Source organism: Streptopelia decaocto, assembly GCF_964273445.1.
Source record: "Streptopelia decaocto genome assembly, chromosome: 1".
In the NCBI taxonomy this organism is placed as follows: Eukaryota; Metazoa; Chordata; class Aves; order Columbiformes; family Columbidae; genus Streptopelia; species Streptopelia decaocto.
The window spans coordinates 103,298,366-103,321,599 of NC_138663.1; the positions used below are offsets into that span (position 1 = coordinate 103,298,366).

The window sequence follows — 23,234 nt, forward strand, 5'->3', positions numbered from 1 at the left end:
TGGGGAGAAATCATTCAGTGCACCGTGATGTGAAGGCACTGCAAGTAAGTGCCAGGATCACCAGGAAACCACCCAGCCATGAAGCTGACAGGGCAAGAGGCTCCTAGAAACCCCAGATGGCCATTGAAAGGAGGCTTTTCTTGCCTGGTTTTCTGTCTTCCTGTGCTTCAGAGTTTCAGTGAGCAAGCATGAGGAAGGGGATATTGCCAATGTTGTACAGACTCCAGAGGTCTTCTTCCATTACTTTTGTTTTCTTTCCAAGGAGGACACATCCATGTGTTTTGTGAGTTTGTTTATGGTGTCAATCAATAAGGTGATATTGTCTATAACGTCAAATTGAATACCATCTGAAGATAAGCAATAGTTAGCGATATGGTAAAATTTCCACTCCATACAGAAGGGGTTCATTTTAATTTAGCTGTACAATACCAGGGTTCTTGTGTTTTACACGTGTCCAAGCTCCAGGTGAAAGCCTGATCACATCTTGACCTGTCAAAATTCCTACGTGAGCAAAAACTTTGAAAAATAACATTTGAATTGCAAGTCACTTCCATTCCTTCAGGGATAAAAAGAGTACATAATCAATGTTATTGATTTCTAAACTCCTTTCTCTAAGAAGAGAGCTGAGAGTAATTGGAGAGACATTTACTAACTGTTTGCTGAAGATAAGTTACAAAGCCCAAATATTGCTTATCTGTTAAGTATAATTTCCTGAAGGTGGTGTGTAAACTAATATAGCAATTAGCACAGTGTTATAAATTCAGCACATATAAGGAAAAGCAGATGGTACTGCTGTGATTGGACATGTCATTGGAGTATTCCAGAGCATGCCAATTCTTTAATCTATTACTATTTGCATATACTACTAAGTTAGTCAGTTTTCAGTAGACTGAACCAGCATGTACTATGCACAAACAACAACTGTTTTTGCTGAGCTTTAAATTTAGAATAAAAACAGAATCCCATTTGCTGGTTTTGCAGCACTCATGTTGATTTTCCAAAGCTACAAAATGGTTCATGTTGCACATTCTGGGCAGTCAGAACAAAGGCACAGACTGCTCCATGGGCCAATGCACTTGGCAATTTTCAGCTTTCCATGACAAGAAGAGAGAATGCCGTATGTCATGAACAGTGGTGCAAATGAGAAGTCATACATTTCAAAATGCTTTGTGGTACTGGAAACTCTTTGAGCAATTAGAAGCTCTGTGGATAGCCAAAAGTGGAAGATTTTAGTTTTTAGAAAATTGACTATTTCCTGGCTATTCTTAAAAGGTAGAGCAACACCTCTCAGTTCAGAGGTGGTCTTGTCAAGGCAAAGCTCTACTTTTATGATTTCTCTTTTCTTTGGAGGAAGAGAATTTAGCCACAAAGGGCAGAAAGGGGAAAGACCAGACAGGGGTTGAGGAAGGAACTGACTTTTACAAGCAGAAGGTGGAGGTCACATATTTGGAAATTGGTGAGGATGAAAACATCGAAGAGGAGGTAGACAAGAGCAGAACTGGGAGTTAGTGAGGCAAAATGCGTGGTAGAAAAAAGTAGAAAAGGTGTTAAGAAGAGACGGGTGCAGAAGGAAGCAAAAGGACCAAGAGTGACTATTGAATCCCATTTCTTTAACCGATTTGCACGTTTTTCACACTAGTGGTTTTAAGAACCCATTCATGTTTCCAGCTCAGAGGACTAAACAGATCATGTAATGCCTAGTCATTATAAATGCACAGTGTGTGTGATCCCCTGTTGTGCAGTATTTAGGCTGCTCCCAAACCTATCATCTTGTCTGATCTTGGTAGGGTGCTCCTGCCTGGTACTCATGAAGCTGTTGGATGTCCAGTGAAGTAGAAACCTGTGCTGCTGGGTCTCCCTTTGTCTTAGGGGGCTCCTGTACTGCTTCATTCTCTGGCTTATTAACACGATCCTGAACATGATCCTTCCCTAGGTGTTATCTCCTCACAAAAGTAGTACCTCAAGGTCAGGTGGTTGTAGATCCTCAAAGTGAGTCCCGACCTACTCAAGGACAGGCTTCTCCAGAGCTCTGGCACTGAAATCACCGATTTAGAATAAATCTGGAACACATAAAAGATGAAACACGCAGCATGCACATCTTAGGAAGGCTGCTGGCAGAGCAACCCTTATTTTGGTGTTATTCTGTGCTCTTTCCTCTAGAAAACTTAATTGGACATTTCTTCTCCTATTTCCTTGATATTCTTGAGCAAAACTTGAGTTCAGATGAGAGTTTGAGATCTTCCTCCAAGAATACCTCTTCCACTGTTATAGCCATGCTTCCAGATTTCATCTGCCTGCACCTTTGAGTACTAATTTTTCTTATATACTATTAAATCTATTGTTTCAGGTTAGCCTTTAATCAGTTTTGCCAAGTAATAAAAATCTATCACCAGGTGATCTGTTGCTTAGCAGGCCTGGACAGATGGTCCTCGTGGAGAGTTGCCAGCACCCCACCAAAGAGCCTGTTCACAGGCAGAGAGGATTTGAAATGTTTAATGACTCTTGTCCATGTGTTCTGTATGCCTGTTCCTCAGAACCACAATCCCATCTGAAGGGGAAAAGCTAGCAAAAAAGTTAGCATTTTGAGAAGTTATTCAAAATGGAGTTTGCAGTTTGATAAATGCTCTAGAGAGAGATCCTAACCTTAAGCTAAAATAGAAGAATTCTCACTTCTGGACTTCCCACTAAGAAAGGCCTTCAGGGAATACAAAAGGTATTAGATGACTATTTTAAGTAGATGCCTGTAGGTGCATGTATCTACATGTGTGAGTGCATACATACTATGTGAGTATGTATATTTATGTGTGTGTGTGTAATACAATAAAAAAAAAACAATCAAACCCATAGTAAATGAAATCTTATTTCATTATTGTTGTATGCTTACTTCCAATGACCTTGTAGGATTTGTGGATTTATTACTTATCAGATGAGGAAAAAAAAAACAATTCTGTGTAATGATTGCACTATCAAGTTGCTATAGCATTGAGTGCCATTGTTTTTACTTCATGATGGATGTGTATTTTGCTTTGAATAAATAATATCAGTTTTATAGAGCAACCCTCACAGAAACAAATCAAAATGAAAATAAGATGTCTATTTGTGTAGTAAATTTCTAATACATTCAAGTAGTCAAGATGTTTCTAAGATGCAACAATTTAATTTTAGAAACAAGTTTGAAGTACAGATAGCTGGCATATACTTTGTTTAACCCAATCACACTTCAGAGCTACGTAAAAACAGCTAGAGAAATCCAGAGTGGAATCTTGGCTAACAACAAGAACTAAATAATACGCAAAGTCAGAAAGGATAATTTGTTTTGTAGAAGATAAGAAAGGAAAACCAACACTAAAACATTATTTACTGGAAGTCTGGTATTAAGAACTGATAACTGGAAAAGGAAGGTGTTTATTTATCAGTTGGCTTTTCTCAGGAAAACAAACAAACAAAACCTCAAAACAACCATAAAAACAAACAAGCAAACAAAAACAGAAAAAACACAACCCACATAATACTTACAAAATTTGCGTGTGAACACTAAGACTATTTAGATATTCTTGAATATTTTTAGCTACAGAATTTAAATTATTAATATATTTTGCAATATTTAATTTGTTTTGTGTCATATTTGCATAAATTAAATACATGAAGTCTGTCTGGGAAATCTCTGGTAATCTCCTTCTGCATTTGTCGGGGTTTGTTCTGGGTGTTTGTTGTAGGAAATGTCTTGAACGAGAGAATCCACCAACAGAGAGGAAAAAAATCTCTTCCTTCCCCTTCCCTTTTCCTTTTTCATGATTGCTGCTTATGGGCCCTAAATGCCCTAAATGCACATACACATGTTTCTCTGGTTTTTTTTTTTTTTTTTTTTAATTTTGACTGTTTAACAAATGAGGTACTCTGAGATGCCAAGATCAAGACACAGGAGTACTCTAATAAAGTGATCTAAGATGATTACAGCTGAGGCAGAGACCAGTGAGAAATTTCCCAAAGGTGCAATAAAAACCATCCTCCCAAAAAATATTTACATCTGCTTGGAGGAAAGCAGCTGAGAACCTGTTGGGAAAAATCCTGGGGCACCAGGCACTTGGATATCCCCCTCTGTAGCAGAGGGCTGTGAGCTCCTGTGCCCCATGTGCTGCAGTGGCAAATTCCCCAGGCCTGTCACACATTTGGGGATAACGTGTGCCCCTGTCCCAGGACAGGATGTGCCGGGCAGCGTTGTCCCTGCAGCAGGTTTCGGGGCAGGAGAGCTCTGGAGCCTGAGGCTGGCGCTTGGACGCTGCCAACACAGGGCAGGTGGGAAGGTCCACTTGTGCCCCATCTCATGTCTCCTGGGGCAGGTGTTCTGCAGAGAGCAAGAGAAAGCAGGAAATGTGAATTTTAGGTATGTTTGCCTCGGTGTTTCAGGTTTTTGAAGTTCTAAAATTTTAGGAAATATAGTCTTGCTTTATGTTATTTTGCTTTGATGTGTCCATTAGCTGTTATTCCACGTTCTACCTGAAATAGTCACATATTTAAAGGCTGGCTTTGCAGTTTGCTCAGCCTTGCATGCGGACAGCATGAGCAGAAATTAATTGCCCTGTATCCAACAGATTTCTGGTCAGAGCAGATTATCCTTCAAATCTAGGTCATTAACATGTATTTGTCTGAAGCAAAACAGATTAATGTGCCATTCCCACTGATAAACTGTCCAACCTCTGCTTTCATCAGGGAAGGAGAGTTATCCAAGAGCAGTCAAGTCTCCAGACTTCACTGTCCTGAGAGGATTAAATGTCCAGGCAAATGAGGTCTATAGGGCATTCACAGATCACTGGGTCTGGATATTTTAAGGCATTACATTCATTTAAAACAAATGGAAATCAAGACACTGTCAGGAATAGATCTGCTGTTATTCAAGAGCTATAAATCTACCATAATACTTATGATGCTTTGGAAAACAGAAGTTCATCTGGTGCTCCCTCCCTCAAAATTAAAATATTAAGTATATTATATATAAAACATGAAGTTGAATAAGAAATTTACATTAACTGTGTTTCCAGAATTGAAAGAAAGAAGACTTGTTTTACTAAAGAGAAAAGATTTCTTTTTTTTTTTTTTTGGTAACAAAATGATCATCCTTACTGACTTTATTATTAAAGTAGTGCTTGAAAAATTAATATTCCACTTAAAGATATTTCAAGCCAGGAAAATATTTTTGCTCCACAACATGTTTAAATTATGTTACTCTTTCAGTTGGATAATATTCAATTCCTATTTGAAGAGGGTGAACTCACATTAAGTACCATTTCATTATTATATTAACAACAGTTCACTTACTGTTCTTACAGAATGAGTAAGTAAATCACTCATGCTTCAGAGATTCTTCTGCTGTTTATTGGAGATAGGAAGTATTACTAAACACAGATTTCTAAAACAAACCTAAGTTTGTCCATTTGACACCCTTACCAAAGACAAAAATGAACAACTTCTCTTCCATTAATTAAAATGTCGGTGATATTTATGACACAAAGTCTGATTTACTTAGATTTCATAAAGCATGAGTGTCCAAATGAGAGAAAAAAAAAAAAAAATCAAACCCAAAACTCATTGAGCAGGAAAATGGATGTTAAGGGAGGTAGAAAAGGGGTGAATGCAGCTATCGCACACAGAATGTTTGATCCTGATGGAGCAGCATATAGAATCATAGAATACCAGGTTGGAAGGGACCACAAGGATCATCTGGTCCAACCTTTCTTGGTAAAAGCACAGTCTAAACAAGCTGGCCCAGCACCCTGTCCAGCTGAATCTTAACATTGTCCAATGTTGGGGAATGCACCACTTCCTTGGAGAGAACATTACAATGGCTGATTGTTCTTGTCATGGAAAGAGGCTGCTTATGTTTTTGATTAAACACTTTGGTGACTATTTAAGAAAAACAATACTTAGGCAAATTTCTGGAATGTGTTTGATCTATGCTTTCACAGGATTGAGGTGAGAAAATGACAATTTACACCACCTTCTGCTCCTCTGAAGCCTGGATTAAGGAGGAGTGGGAATAGCATCTGGCATAGGTGAGCTGAGATTCAGGGCTCTTCAGGGTGGAACAAATCAAAGGAGTCTGTTAGCGACCACTGTATTACCAAATGCCACCAGAACTTGCTCCAGCTTCTTTTTTGCCCTGTCTATGAAACTAGAACACATAGGTTCACTATGTAAGAGTCATCTCTTTATGCATCAGCAGGATTTAACCTCAAGGCAGGACCACGTGAAGAGAAAAAAATGACACTCAAAGTACTGAAAACTAGCGGAAGTGCAAGACATTTCAACATTAGTTCCAGCTCCTGGCATATTATCAAGAGGTGGAAGACCTGAATTCCCACAGGACATGCCATATTCAGTGAAAAGGAATGGTTTCTGTTTCGGGATCCTTTTCCCAGCAGTGGTCTAGTATGGATATTGAGACAAATTGTATTTAAAAGCTCCAATACAAACATAGAAGGACATTTCTGTCTTCTGAAAATAATCAACCAAGGGTGCACTAGGTTGCACTTTTAATACCTGCACACAGACCTATGAATCTGTGCCATTGTGATATTTTCATCCTCTGAGTGTTCTCACACAATGATTTACACAGCTGAATGAAAGATAACTTCATTTTTTAAAAAAAGTTCTTCTTTTCTCCCTCATAATGGCATTGTGTTCCATCTTATTTCTTGCCTTGAAAAAAAAAAAATATATATATATACACACACAAAACCCCCATAACCTACTCCTTTTTCTTACATTTATTAACAGTCACCATGATTTTATGACCTCTGTGATATCCACCCCCAAATGTAGCTTTTCTAAGCTTAAGAGATCTCACCTATTTTATTTCTTCTAAGACATAAGAAGTCATTTATTGTCCTCGCTGCTCCCCTTTGTTCTCTACCTAATTCTGCTGTCTCTTTACTGAGTTGGGGTGACCAGAAAAGGTCCTCATGTGTTGCGTTTGTTCATTGCCTGACAGCAGCTCAGCAGAGGACTAATGTTGCCAGAATCATCTACGTGCTAATACACTGAACTCCCACCTGGGAAAGAACCAATTTTGAGCCCCTTTTACTGTCTACATGTAATTAGGGTTATCTTTAGCAATGTGTGTTACCTTGCGCATGATAACCCTGTATTTCATTTACTGCCATTTTGTTACTTAGTCCTCAGCATTTAGAAATCCTTCTGGAAAACCTGGCTTAGATATGTCCACTTTGAATAACCTATTTCACTGGTGTACCTTCTCTTGGGAACCTTTGTATCAGCTCATTTATAAATCTCCTCATCGTTATTCATTCTTGAACAGATATTTGGGATCCTCTCCAGCAAATCCTTCAGAAACAGATCTTTTACTCCTAAACTCCGTTACTGTCTTTTAAACAGTTAATCTATGAAAGGACCTTCCTTCTCATCTCCTAACAATTTAGTTTTGTAAGAGCCTTCTGTGGGGAACCAAAGAGAATTTCAAAGTCCAAGCATGTTTCTCAGGTGACCTACCTTCATCCACATACTCATCGATTCCTGAGAACTTTCCTTGGGAAAGTAATAGAACAGCTTATCCTTGCTGCCATCTCAAGGCATATCAAGGATAAGAGGGTTATTAGGGGCAGTCAGCATGGCTTTACCATGGGTAAGTCATGCTTGACCAACCTCATAGGCTTTTATGAGAATGTAACAAGGCGGATGGATGATGGCAGAGCGGTGGATGTGGTCTATCTTGACTTCAGTAAAGCCTTTGACACCGTCTCCCACAGCATCCTCACAGCTAAGTTGAGGAGGTGTGGTCTAGACAATAGAGTAGTGAGGTGGGTTGCAAACTGGCTTAAGGAGAGAAGCCAGAGAGTGGTAGTCAATGGTGTGGAGTCTAGTTGGAGGCCAGTATCAAGTGGAGTGCCTCAGGGGTCAGTACTGGGGACAGTATTATTCAATATATTAATTAATGATTTAGACGAGGGAATAGAGTGTACTATCAGCAAGTTTGCTGATGACACTAAGCTGGGAGGAGTGGCTGACACGCCAGAAGGCTGTGCTGCCATCCAGCGGGACCTGGACAGGCTGGAGAGTTGGGCGGGGAATAACCTAATGAAATTTGACAAGGGAAAGTGTAGAGTCCTGCATCTGGGCAGGAACAACCCCAGGTTCCAGGATAGGTTGGGAAATTATATATTAGAGAGCAGTGTAGGGGAAAGGGACCTGGGGGTCCTGGTGGACAACAGGATGACCATGAGCCAGCACTGTGCCCTTGTGGCCAGGAAGGCCAATGGCATCCTGGGGTGTATTAGAAGGGGGGTGGTTAGTAGACCGAGAGAGGTCCTCCTTCCCCTCTACTCCGCCCTGGTGAGACCACATCTGGAATATTGTGTCCAGTTCTGGGCCCCTCAGTTCAAGAAGGACAGGGAACTGCTGGAGAGGGTCCAGCATAGGGCAACAAAGATGATTAAGGGAGTGGAGCATCTCCCTTATGAAGAAAGGCTGAGGGAGCTGGGTCTCTTTAGTTTGGAGAAGAGGAGACTGAGGGGTGACCTTATTAATGTCTATAAATATATAAAGGGTGAGTGCCACGAGGATGGAGCCAGGCTCTTCTTGGTGGCAAACAATGATAGGACAAGGGGTAATGGGATCAAGCTGGAACACAAGAGGTTCCACTTAAATTTGAGAAAAAACTTCTTCTCAGTGAGGGTGACAGAGCACTGGAACAGGCTGCCCGGGGAGGTTGTGGAGTCTCCTTCTCTGGAGACATTCAAAACCCGCCTGGACATGTTCCTGTGCGACCTCACCTAGGCGTTCCTGCTCCAGCAGGGGGATTGGACTAGATGATCTTTTGAGGTCCCTTCCAATCCCAAACATACTGTGATACTGTGAACTAAAACCATGTGAGCATGACTGTCATTGCAAAACCACACTGTGAATTATGTAAAGTATTGAAAGATGGGAAGTGTCTCAAAATCATAATGATGATTTAGGAATGAAGTCTCCAGAGCTATTTTGGTGTCTAATTCCTATTGATTCCATTTTGTATTCAAGTCTGAACTTATTGAGTTTCTATAATAACTTTGTGCTTATGAATGCCAAAAGGAAAATTTCTCTGATGTTCTCTACCCTATACCTAATATTAATCTCCTATGTCCTTGAAATTTAATTAAACCAGATAGTCTTTTAAATCGTTTGCCCACCATATGTTGGGAAAAGAGTAGAAAAATTAAATTAATAAATCACATCAGAGATTAAATTAGATACATTGTTTGAAGCCAGCTTCTCTCTCATTTTCCTCATTGTTAAAACTGAGTCAATGCTGACAATAAGCATTTAAAAGTGGTCACAACAAAGCATTTCAGAATGCATTGTACAGAAAACAGTGCATGCAAAGGTGGTGAATGGACTAGATTTTCTTAAGTGTTTTTCCCATTCCTGATTGCTTCGTGGTGAAGCTGTTAGTATGAATTACATCCTAGATCTGATGGAGCAGAAATAAAAGTTTTATGAAGATGGAAGATGAAGCAAGAAAACCATGTCAAAAATATCACCCCTCTGATGTACATTACCTACTATAAAGCAAAGCCATGAGAATCTAAAGCCATTACTTTGTAAAGCACAGAAAATGGTTAAATTTATAAAGGGAAATAAAAAATTGAGAAAGAAGTGTAATTCTTGTTTGATGAAAATTATTTAAAGCCAACACTTAAATATGTTCATCATGACACCATAAGATAGTACACATAAACGTATGTTGTTGAAAAAGCATCTGTATACAGCACTTGACCAAATCTCAGGAAATGTAATTAGTTTTCAATGCACACTTTTTCTAAAATACTCAGGAGTACAAACATCTGAGAGGAAACCAGCAAAAGAACATTTTCATTTTGTTATTTATTTCTTTTCTGTTTCTTATCCTAGCTTGTGACCCTTTTTCCTATGTCTTTATCAACGACAGATTGAGTTATGACTATGTATTATGCAAGACTAACTTCACATCCCTTTAGAAGGATAAAGTCAATTACTTCAGTAGCAGTGGATCCTGCCACTCCAGTTGATGTCTAGTGGCTTCCAGCTGCTCTTTGATTTTGGTTTTAAAATCTGTAAAAACATACATAGCCTGGGATTCAAGCAAGTGAGATCCTGTCTGGTTTAAAATGAATCAATTTTATGTGTAATCTGATTAAAATAATGACAGTGATGTTTGCAAAGTAATTTGGACTGTTTTACCAGTGAATAAGCTGGTGAACGGCACAGGTAGAAGACTGTCTTTGGATGAGTCTTCATGGTAGCGTATGTCAGGTGGTACGAACTGAATATGACCTTGAGAATGAAGAGGCATTCTGCAACCCCACCAGAAGGCACTGTATGTAGGTAGGTTGCCCAGTAGTTCACCAACACTCTAAGTTAAGAAAAGACATCTCCATTATGCTAAGGGAAGGCAGTTGAGGTCAGTTCTTCATCCCTCATTTTGAAACATGAAAAAAAAAAGGTTGTCTTTGTTAAAGGATATAAATTTGGTTTTCTTTCTCTGTGGCTATTCTCCAAAATCCTTCATATGTAACAGAATGTTTGAACATAAACTGAAATGTCAAATCATAGCTTTGACATAAGATTATGGTGTTTTAGAGACTTTTTTTCTAACTACATCTGTATGGCTTAAGTTAGGCACATTGGAGATTTTACTGTTTCTGAGGACAGTTACCACTACATGACTCATGACAGCAGTGTGCAGTGTTGGTCCTCAGTGCAGCAGGTTCATCTGGGAGAATGCTTGTTGGTATGGTCCACGCCAGAGTTAGCTAAACCACAAGCGGTATGGACAATGAAGTTCCAGCACTTGGGTTGACCTTCCTGTTCCCTTTTGTTCAGCATCAGGAAGGAAGTTTTCCTGTTCCCACTCTTTCGTTTTGGGTGAAACTGACTTAAGGGCTCAGGAGGCCAATAGGACACATGCCTGACTCTGCTGTCTTATGGGAATAGTATCCTCCTAACACAATCATGCGGGTCTTGATCTCTGCCGTGTTTCATTGTTAATTTTCAACACTACTGGCCAAATTCATCAGAAAAGGCAAAGACTTCACCACTCTGAGGTCTTTCAGGTGTTGCCTGGTCAGGTTGGAGAGCTCTGGTAGAGTCAGGCCTTGCCTGTGAGACTGCAGATGCTGGCAGTGCTCAGAGGAGAGGCAGGTGCCAGACTATTAATACAAAGCCTGTTCAGCTCCTGCTGAAAATCACATGGTGGTTATGAAGCACCTCCAGGGCTATAGGTGGGGCTGTAAGGACTGTGGCTTTGCTTGCACCCAGCAACACTTAGATGATCACAGCAGTTGCGGTTTAGGTGTCTCTAGTGCTAAGTTTGTGTAAGAGTGTAATATGAAACATAGAAACAAGTGGCAGGGTAGAAACACAATGCTGTTCTCTTAATTAATTATTTTGTCCTTGAAAAAAAGTTTTTCTGATAAAGTTCAAAAAAAAAGCTACATAAACACACACCATTTTGCAACCAGCAAACAGCTCCCCATTTGAGAACTTGTAACAAACTGACCCAGAGATTTGTCCGGGAGAAGGAGATTCAGATCTGCACGAGCAGAGAAGGAAACTGAGCATGTGCTCCTCATACCTCAGGTGAATGCTGTACTTCTTGTACCCAGTGTAAATCAGCATCTACTGCAGACCCACATAAAAAAATAGCATTCAAACTGGGCACACTTCCCTCTGAGTTTTGTGAGAAAGAAGTGGCACAGTCAACTGTCTGTGGGGGGAAAAGAAAGGCTCTAAATCCCCTTGGGAAACAGGTGGCTTCTTACAGCTAAAGGTCGGATGTTGAAGACCTGAAAGAATGTGATTTAACTATGCCTGTCCCTTACGTCAGATGGTTTCCCACTTGAGTGACAACAATGTAAGCTCAAAAGTGGGGCTGTGGCATTGAAGATGCATTGCGCAGCCCCATATGACAAAGCTGCCTCCCAGCTGGGCACAGTGGAAGTCGGGACTCTGCAAGTCCTGCATTGAGCTCAGTACATTTTCTTTACTCCCATAAACCCCTCATGAGTAACAGAAATTAAATTTTTTAAAAATGAATGAAGTACATATGGCAACACAGCTGCTGAAAATCTGTTACTCTTTTTAATCACCTCTCGTGTCCTGGGCATGCATTTCATCCTTCAGACTCAGTAAAAAGGCAAGTGCTGCAAGGAAGGCAGATTCTTTTACTGTTGGGGGAGTTTGTGGTGTTCAGTCATGCAAGAGAAGCCTTGCCTATAAGACTATCCAAAACTTAGGTCTCAGTGGGTTCATCTTTAAAATACTTTACATATTTATAATCACTAGGACAAGACAAATTTCAGAGTGTTTACAAAGGAACTGAAAACTGTACATAAATAAAATTGAAAAAGGAGAGGATTGTGCTTCTTTTTCTTAATGATGGTGAGCTTTTGAAATGAAACTGATACAAACCCCAGAAAAAGAGCTCAAACAGACCTGCAATATTGCAATTATCCACCTGCTCACAGGTACATTGCAGAATAGTTCTCAAGCTGAACTGACAAATGCTTCAATACACTGTTTATTGCCTATCCTCCTTCCATAAGCATTCAATGTCATACATAGCCAGAGTGACTATTTCTCATTTAGCAGCCTTGGATCTCACTACTGGTTATTCATGTTTGTATGTCAGCTCCAAGGTAAGGAGAGCAAGTTTGGTGATATATTCAACTTCAATGCTGCAGCAGGGGAGAGGGAAAAATGCAATTATTGAAAGAGGTGTTTCTGTGAAGGAGCACTGATTTACATCCTGAATAGGTGTAAATTATCCTCCCTTCCAGATCCCAAGTTCAGCAAATGTATACCTTACTCAATACCTTGCTGCTGTGGTGTTTTTTCATGCAGCCTCTGATTCTCTGTTAAGATCAGAAGGCTGTGGGTGAGATATGACGGAATGTCCCTTGTGAGTGAGCTTATTGGGAGCCCAATAAGAGCTGATTTTAAGTCAACAATGAAGTACTTGTCAGTCAAGAGGATCTTTAACTAGGGCAAGCTGCTGGACCTACAATTGATCCCTGCTGAAATGAAAAATAATAGAGCTTCTTGTTTGTTGATTTTGAATTCTTCATGGAGGGCTGCCAGTAACTGTTAACTGGTGTATTATTGTGCTATCAGACAGGAGAAATGGCAGTGAGAATTTACCAGCACAGTCACAAACCTTTCATCACATGTTTATCATGATGGTAAAGTTACTCGCCTCTACAAAAGCAAGTTTTGCCCACTCAGACAAGAGAGAGAATGGATTTCTGCAAGATGGTTTATATTAGCTTGTGCTATTGCATCTAACTCACAGATACCACTAAATCCAAGTGTCCAGTACACTTTGACGCATTGATTGTCAAAGTGCTCCTGTGAGCAAGAAGGGACCATGATCTATCCTTGTTTTGTAGATCTGCAATGGAGGTGCAAGGCTGCAGTTATATTGAGCCATGGGTACACATTGCCATGAGCTTGGACCCCTGGATCTCTGGGTCATTCAGTTCACACTGGCTAGAGCAGACTCTCTGCTACCAACATGACCATGTTTCCTCCCCACAGCAAGCCCAAGGAGAAACCTGTGGAGTCAGATCTTTTCCCTATAGGGTTGGGATACAGACTGCTGCGCAGAGCAACTGATTTAGTTATAGCTAGAGAAATTAAAGCTCTGATTCATAAACACTGGCAGTCACCTAATTTCCATGCATTTTTATGTAGCTTTTAATTGCTTGCTTGCCTTTGAAACCTGGACTTTGTATCATAGCTTGAACAGCTAATTTGCTTTAGGTGCTTTGGAGGGAATGCACCTTAACTACTGAAGTACATGGGATGCTTGAGAGACAGGTGATTGTATGACTTGTTGGTCTTCTTTATCCCCCAGGAAGATGAAGTTGCTCGTGACAGTCGATTCAATTTCAGTGGCTATGGCATGGGTCACTGTCTGCAAGTCAAAGATGGCTCAGCGGTCAAGGCTACTGCACCCAACCCACCTCCAGCACCACCAAAGGATTCAGATTCCATCAAAAAGAAGTTTGTTGACCGTGCAAAAAGGATTGATACAATATCCCGTGCTGCATTCCCACTCGCCTTCCTCATTTTCAACATCTTTTACTGGATCACATACAAAATTATACGGCATGAGGACATTCACAAGAAATAGGCAACTCTGATTCACCAGGACTTCTTAGCCAAAGTGATCCACATGTAATAAACAGCGAAAGGTCTTTCTGTCATTTGGACTAAGGGTTTCTTTCTCCCTCCAAGGACACTGAAGAAAAAATGAACAAAAAAGGACAAGAAATATAGAAGGAAAAGTGATTGCATGAAAAAATATGCTGTAAGATCAGTCAATAAGGGTTTCCCCTATGTACTCTCAGTGTGTTTTTTCCAGATTCAGCATCAATCAGACATCTGTAAATGGGGCCAAATTGTATCCAACTTTATCACCAAGATATTATATTTAAAAACAAAAGAGAATAAAGAACCCTGCAATTCTCCTAAAACATCTACCAAGAGACTGTGGTGGCTACAGTACAGTGAGTTATAAGAGGACCAAACTTTTTCAGGATAATGTTGCCTTTCTATTTGAAACAAGTCTACTGAGCTACATTCCATGACCATGTCTGTAGTTAGTGGTTTCACCAAGGAGTCCTTTTGTGGGTTGTAAATTATTTCTACTGACAGGGGAGAGGAAAAAAAAATAAAAATAAAAAAAAAAAAGAAAATTAAAAAAAAAAAGAAAGAAAAAAAAGAAAGAAAAAGGGTTTATACTTTACTATATCCTTGTGGGTGTGCATTTTAATATTATCTTGCTTTACTAGAATTGTAATTTTGGAGCTGAACTTGTGTGTTGTGTTGTTTATTTGATAGTTGACACTCCAAAACCAGTGAAACTGCCCGGTTTATTTTTGTTGGAAGACAGTGCACTTACTTCATTTTATTTCTGCTGATTTTACATGCAACTTGAGGTGCCAAACTGTATTTTACCTATTGTGCTACCCTGTATCACACTACTTAGTAAGAACTTGTTTCCTCAAAGGTGTAGCTCGGTTTAGCATTGAGTTTCTATTACCGCTCTCATTGTAGCTGCAATCAATAGCTCTATAGGTAAACACAACTTGTTTACAGACCTCTAATTTATATCTTTACTCAAAGTGGCTATCATTTTAAATATCATTAAGTAACCTAAGAATTTTAAAACTGTACTGTGATTTTCAGAACCTGTTACCTTTTGGTGCCGGATCTGCGTTATTCAAATCCCTGTTACATGTTTTAAAGTAGAAAATTTAAAAAGAAAAAAAAAAAAGATGGTATTTTTGCTTACACAGAAGAAGACAACCTGTAACATAAGATGAATCAAACATTAAAATTTTACACTTGCTGTAAAAGAGTTTAATAAAAAAAAAAAAAAGGTATTTGTTCAATTTCAATAAAGCTAAATGTGGTACTAATATTTCTTCACTCTTTCCTTCATTTCCAGCAGCAGAGTTGTTTGCACCAGAGCCCAGCTTTTCTACCACTCTGTCAGCAGAAAGAGCATGGAAAACAACCTTCTGCTGACCTGGCCTAACATGTGAAATTTTGCTGTTTGTTCTGCAGCCAAGGGGGTGTTGCAGCCCCTGGGACTATGTCAAGGACGGTGTCAGAAATGTGGCTGGGATATGGCATGTTCCAAAAACCCATCTGGGCTGAACCAAACCCGGATGGATTACACTGGCTGCATGGCCGGCCCTGGCCAGCCCAGAGCCAGCCTGGGGGAGGAGGGATGCTGCTCCTCGCTCACGGCATCCATGCACGACAACCTCACCTTTACATGTGCTGTGCCCGGCTTGGGGGTATCCTAAACTTTCTCCTCACTTTCTCACAGCTTCTCCACTTTGGTGAGCTGAAGGACATGCTGACTTGGCCTACATCAGTTGCCTCATGTGGACATCACAAAGACCGATAATTCAAAGCAAATTAAACAGCATCCAGTTCACTGCCCTTCCCTTGAGAACCCAAAAGATACACGCCATAGCTGCACAGCATAGACGTCTTTTTCCCTCTCCCCTAGTGGTATGTGGTACAGAGACACACTGTAGCTGCAGCCTTTCCCCCTCTCCTCTTTGACTCCTGGACCAGCTTTTGCTGAAATGTTGTGGATACAGGCACCACAGCTGTCCCATCCCAACAGATGGGATGAGGGATGAGCTAACTCTGAACATGTCACACGCCCTGACTCAACAGATGAGATCAGGTGTGAGTTAACTCCGGGTAATTCTGCACGGCAATGCGAAGTGAATGCCAGACAATCACTCCGGGGGTCCAATTATGAATTTACTAAAAGCACATGGTGGTATACAAATTACAGCAATCGGTGACTTGGCAAAAGTATGTTATAGTACCACAAAACTTATCAATACATTGACAGCAAAACCCTTCTAAAGCAATGGATTGGCAACAATTAGTAAGTGTAATGTAAAACTTAACAAGATTTTAGCAGCAGAACTTACAATGGTATTACTTTATATGTTTAAGAAAAAGGAAGAGAGAGAAAGAAGAGGAAAACTAAGATATCAGAAAGAGAAAGGGAGAGACAGAGAGAGACAGAGAGGGAGAGTAAGATATCACCACTCCACAGGTACATCGGTCCCGCAATGACCTCTGGAATGGGGGGGACGTGTTGAAGATTTACACGCCGCCAACCTGTATCATCCGTGAGGTTGTTTTATAACCCAGTTCATTTACATGCGAGATAGGAGAAGGCAGTTCGTCTCCTCCCTCTGCTTGCTCTTCATGCTAATTAGGAAGACTCTTCTGGAAATGGGTCTGGGGTCTTCAAACTAGGGAAAAGTTCACGGTACTGACAAGAAGTGAGTTGTCTTGCCCGTCAGGGGTAGCTGTTGGTTCGTGGCTTCTTCTGGTAGTTGGTTGTCCGACAGATGGTTCATCTCTACCATCCCAATTAGGCCATGAGACCTTTTACAGTAACATTGTTAATTGTCCTTATCTTCCAAGGTGTCTGCCTCCATGGCCATAAAACTTCGGGAAAGATAAGATGAGGTATCATCTATCTCTTCCTCCCAAAGTAACAAAAACCAGACATTTAAGGCATAACAAGGTCTTCGTTCTGCTAAGCGTGGGGGCAGTGCTTCAAGGTTGTGACAACAGCCTGGGCGAGTCTGTATTTGTGTGTCTCTGTGTGTGTGTGTGTGTGTGTGTATATGTGTGTGTGTATATGTGTGTATGTCTGTGTGTCTGTGTCTGTGTGCCTGTGTGTGCGTGTGCGTGTGCGTGTCCCCATCCCTCCTCACGTGGCTGCCTGTAACTACCAGGTTTTATTCCTCTCTCAGGACTGGGGAGGACATCTGGAGATATTGACAAGTCTGATTCCCAAACTGTTACGTAAATTAATGGTAAAAAGCCAGCTGTGCATTTTGTTTCCCCATACCCTCCTTGGCTCTGTAGACTGTCCTGTCACTTACATCTGTGACAGAAGTGGCAACAGTCTTCTTCATCTTTTTGAGACCGGGGATCCAGATACGAATGAGAACCCCAGAAAGTGAAACCAGATGTTAAAGTGATAACTCAAACCAACTATCTAAACTCTTTTGCTTTGCAAAATAAGCTTTTGACTCAGATTTAGCTATCATAGTATTGTAATTTTTATAGTGTAAGATTTGCTTTCATTCCTTTTTACAGTGGAACAGTATTTGATTAATGGGTAATGTAGTTGAGGATAACCTCAGTGCAATCCTAGCTGCATGAGTTTCCGCAAGGTGAGGATATGCAGCTGTAAGATGTGTTTGCATGGGAAGTCAGAAGCCTTCATTGATACATAAACATTCAGATCTCACTTTTACCTGCCTTTCATTCCAGAAACTCTGTTTTAAACGAAGGTGTAATTCCAGGATTAATGTTAATCCTCAGAGCACAAATATGTTGCTAATGAGTGTCAGAACCTATTTCTCAAAGCTCTCCCATACAAGTGCAGACCACTGTAAAAGGAATGCAAAACTATTCTCAGCTCATGGATGTTTGTACATGCATTTTTGAGGGATGCACGCTTTGCAGAGCTTGGCATTGGCATTGACTAATGAGCTGCTGAAAGATACCCTGCTGATCAGATTTGCTGTTTGCTGAAAGCATGTAAGGTTGCTCTGCTGTTGCCTTGTATATAAACTCTAGGCCCAGTCATGGGAATAATCTGAGCAGAAAATCATTACAGGTCTCTCTCTTTTTGAAGACAGACAATTTATACCTACATGACAGTTGTGAATCTTGTCATTATCTGATCAAACTTTGGACATAAATGATGGACGCAAAAGGACAAGGCCCACCAAGTGTGTGAATTAAGAATGGCCACATGATACAGAAGAGTTCTTGGCATGCTTGGTCAGTGTTTGTGAACCGTCTCACACAGAGATGATTTGATACCAGACGGGTATCAAAGAACCTTTCCTCAGAGAACATGGCTGGTACCAGCAGAATGTACACTGGCTGAGAAACTGCCTGCAGATAAAAAGTCAAATAACAAGGGTAGCAGGACTTGGCAGAGGACATGACTTTCCTGAACAAATATTCTGTAGATGTTATCAGAGAAACAAGACTCAAATATGGGCAACCTCTTACTCAGAGAAGCAGCAGAATTAAATAGTGGAGCAGTTTTATTTCAAGGCTTAGAAAATAAGTCCCAGACAAATAGCCTTCATGAAGCAGGAGACACACAAGAATGGAAGGAAAGAGACCTGGCATTAATTCTGAAGAGCTTCCAGGCATATTGGAAAACCTGCAGGTTACAATTTTAGCTGGTAAGATAAAATGAATCCCTAGGGCATTAAAACTACTTGCATTTAACTACAAAACAATCATAATGACTTCTAACATATCAAGAAAGCTTAAAAAGCTTTAAGCATGTCTTTGAAGGATTCAACTCTTGGTCAGTTTGTTGGCCTTCTGTTGTTACAGGCTGGACCTAAGTGGCTCAGTACTTGAGGAGAAAGCTTAACCATCTCTCACTAGATAGGTGCTGCTATGTGATATGATAAAGTCTAATCGATAAAACAGATGCTCCTATTGCAAAAGGAGGAAAGCGAAAAAAAAAGTGCAATATGAGATGAAAAATCTCCTTTTGTTCTTCTTTCCTCTTTCTTTTTTCTCTACATTTTTTCAAGCTGCAGAGTCATCACTTGTGATGTACTGAATCATAGGTCACAGGTGGTGTAGCAATAGAGGCTTTTGGAGTCTCTGTTATGAGATGATGGCAATTCATATCTGCTGGAGGATAACTCCAAGATACATGATGCCTCTGGGGTCTGATCTTTTCTTATCCTACAGAGGTGAGGAGTAAGGGCCAAACCCATTCATCCATAGGCATTGAAACTTTTTCACCCTGCTTCCCTCCTTCCCCAGCACAAGATGCTGAAGGCAACAGGAAAGAGCTGATGGAAAAATAATGTTCTTCTACTGCAGACTGAACTGCTGCAGCCCTTCATCTTTCTGCAAGCTTGTCACTGACATTGGTGGCACAGGAGCTGCTGACCAAAGGTGAGGCACCAGCCAAAACTTACAGCCTCACATAGAAAAAGTTATTGAAAACATTGTGGGGGAATCTAGAATTTATCTTCGAGATAGCAGGCATGGGCATTTCTTGGAAAGGGCTCTCACTGGGCTGAACTGATGTCTTGGGCTCAGTAATGGGCTTCTGAATCACCTGGAAGTCACATTTCACAAACTCATTCAAAAGATCTTACCCAATACAATACTGTCATTTCTATATTTAGAAATATATTTCTAAATACAGAAATAAATACATTTGATATGTAGGCAAAAAGATTATATGCACACTTTTCTAATCCTTATTCCTTTAAAATTAGAACATCACAAGGAACAAAGAAACAAAAGCTGTAGCATGAGATTTGCATTACACAAAGTAGTATGAAAATAATTTTAATGAAACTATTCATTTTCATTATCTATAATATAATGTCCATGAAAAATAAGTTTCTGCCAGACTTTCAAAGTAATTTATTCTGAAGATTTTTGACTTAGAAGTTCATGTCTTACAATGTTTTGGAAAACTAGAAAACCAAAACCAAGGCTGCCTAGAGGAACTCCTGCCTGGGAGAATAATCTGAGCAAAGTCATACTTTCTCCATAAATGCCTCTTACAGATTTTACTTTAAAAATTAATCTTGTCTGGTTTGACAGGAAGAGAAAAAGGAGATATTTATGCCATTTGAAGATCCTTTCCTACTTTTGCATGGAAAATGTGAAATGTCACCACATTTAAGGCTAAGCTGCAGAACAAGACCAGTTTCACCAGTTCCAGACAAACTCATCTAATCAATTTGTTTCTCATTCTAATGCAGTGCTCACTGAAATCATAAGGAAAAAAAAAAAGAAAGTGTTTCATTGAGTTCAATAGCTTCTAGATCAGTCCCTAATGAAGGATAAGTTTCCTATGCTAAGTAACAGAAATAATCTGGGAGGGAAAATATTCAGAGTGGATTAGCTCTCTTCAATATCCTCTAAGGAGGAATAGAAACTTGAGATAAAATAAGCATCTCAGATAATAATTAGGAAAACCGACTTTCTGAAATGCATGCACTTAGTTCTTTAAGTTCCCATGAAACAAACATGCTAAATTAATATATTTGCTACAGAGAAGCCCTATGAGGCAATATTAATAAAAAGGCAATGAATTCTGGGGATCCTGACAGCATTTCACTTGTGCTAAAAACTATGATTTTACTGGGACAAATTATATAAAATCCTCTCTAGTCATTTGAACAGCTCTGTAACTGATTCAAAACTAGCTTTTTCAGCTTAAGACCTCAATCTCACTTTCAGCAGAGGGGGTTGCTATTGCTGGGGCTCGCGATGGCATGTGGCATGCCATGGAGATGGCAGTGGGATGCACTGCTCCTCTTTCCACTGCCCTAGAAAAATGACAAGATCTCTGAGGGTGCACAGGGGGAATATATTCCTTAGAAGCGCATAGTGAAAATACATTTACACAGGTGGGTTGAAGGATTCATATATTTCCACCTTCCCTTTGCTCTGGCATGAATCCATTTTCCCTAAGGTGATGCAGCGTGTTACCCTTGATATCAAAGCAGTAGGATCAGGCTTAAGGCTGGGCATGCCTAGAAATCACATCTTTATCCCCCAGGTCCCAGAGAATTCCCTTCTCTCAGCTCCAAGCCCTCTTTGCCTGCTGAATCAGGTCCTCAGAGCACTGCAATCCAGATGTGCCTTTGAAAAACAGCTTTTATGGTTATTACACAGCACCCCATGGCTCCCAAGCAGGGAGATAAGAGCTGAGAAGAGACAATGTACTACAAGTGCTTGGTGTGAGAGAAGGTCCACATGTGCAAGGATGGCTCTTCTGGCCCCCTGAGTGCCCAGACCAGTGGCACTCTCCAGAAGGCCCTCTTGGGCTCACCCGTTAGGCTTGCAGAGCATCCTGATGATGACTGTGCTGTGTGTGCTGAACCTAGTTCCAGTGCTGCTCAGAGACCTCTTTACTGGTATGTTTAGCCTATCCCACCCCCAAGATGTTCAACTGTGTTGCAGCTGTGTCTGCAGAAATAGTTTGAGAAATGCTGCAGCACTCAGAAAACATCTTCCTTGTTTTCCCTTTACTCCAAAAAGAGAAAAGAGTTATGCCAATACAAGTAGTATAAAGTAAACCCGATGTATTATTGGTATCCACAGCAGTGCTAAAGACAATTGTGTGAGGATGTGTCCCCACAGCAGCCTGGGCATTGCCTGTTTTTCATGACCCAGGTGCCAGAAAAGTGCAGTGAGGGATCTGAGGAGCACCAGTGCTGATGCAAGGAGAGAGGGAGCTCAAGAGCATTGACAGTGGGGAAATGTGGGAATGAGCCAGCCAACACAGACAACGTCTTGGGCTTCTCTGCAAGTCTGGCCTGAGGTGAGAGCCCATTGTTCCCAGCACGGGGCCGCTGAGCAGGGCCAGCCAAGGGGAATGAGGAAAAGGAACCCCCAGGGATGGGAAGTGGCTCAGTAATGGCTACAGAGAAGGGCAATGTTGGGGCCAAGAATACAGTTCACCCCAGATCAGATTAACATGAAGGAGGAGAACTCTTTTCAAAGAGTCAAGTCTAAAATACGTATTTACAGAATATCTTCAGTCTCATCTCCTGGGTTCAATCCTGTTAATAAAACTGAAGACCCTACTGCAAAAAAACTCAATAAGGCATGTGCTCCAAACAGGAAGAAATCATAATATTACATATGGAACTGGTGAGAGTCTTTAGGAGGGATTTTCAGTGAGAAAATGAGACTACTAGTCATTTATTTCACACTGCACACACTACCTCCTCCTCTCTCTGCATTGTCAGGCAGAGATGTTATGGAGAGGCAGGAGAGTCTGGAAATGAAGAAGCATGCCACTGTGTGATTAAAGATGTCCCCTTAGCCATTGCTTGGAGTGTGAAGAGGAGATGTGCATGGCTGCTTTTTGGGGAGAACAGCAAGAACAGCACAGTCTATGATGAGCTAATTAACCTTTAGAAAAGGAGAGTGAGCGCCTTTTTTCCTGTAATAAGCTAATGAGCTCTGTCCTCTGGGAGAGATGTGGGACATCATCAGTGCAGCTCCTAACAGGGGTTGCTCAAGATGCTCTTCAGAGGAAAGGTGAAGAGGAGGGCTGCTACTGACCCATTAGCTTAAAAAATAAGAGCTGAAAGAGCTGCCTGCTGCAGGAAAATTTGGTTCCTCTTCCATGTGTATTACATTAATTGTAATACGGCCATGAAAGCATGTTCTCTGCTTGGAAGAATATCAGAATCTTCTACTAACCCATGAAAAGAGCAAAGAAAAAGAAAAAAAGCACCCTTTTCTTGATTTTTTTCTTATCTCAAATACAAAGAGAAACTTTTATGCTGACCTTGGATGTAATCTGGGCCATTACAAGTGGATGGTGAAAGCTTCAATATGGGCAAGATCTCAGCCTGCATCTCAGCCGTCTGCTGTTACGGCACATTTGTCTGTCACTTTGGAGCTCAGTGACTGTTTCCTTGAATTACCGTAATGAGAGGTTTCATCACTGACCCTTCTGGTGTTGCAAATGCGGTAAGTGAGCAAAAAATTAAGAATTTGCTAAACATCATCTGGAATTGCAATCAAAATTTCCTCTCATCAGAATCTGTGTGTATAATAGTCCTTCAGAGGCCTTTTCAAAGGGACACTGGTAGAGGCTAATGAGAATTTTAATGTTGCCT

The 23,234-nt window shown here is 40.7% G+C and overlaps 1 protein-coding gene across 2 annotated transcripts in view; it reads left to right on the top strand.

The window, feature by feature from the left end:
- The window catches only part of GLRA2 (glycine receptor alpha 2), a gene marked incomplete at both ends in the record, with an annotated part of 127,017 nt that extends 112,853 nt beyond the window's left edge, over positions 1-14,164 (top strand). For both annotated transcript variants that reach the window (XM_082051837.1, XM_082051836.1), the window contains one exon: positions 13,886-14,164. In XM_082051837.1, coding sequence (XP_081907963.1) covers positions 13,886-14,164 — 279 coding nt within the window. The remainder of the gene's footprint in view (positions 1-13,885) is intronic.
- Positions 14,165-23,234: the final 9,070 nt, after the last annotated feature.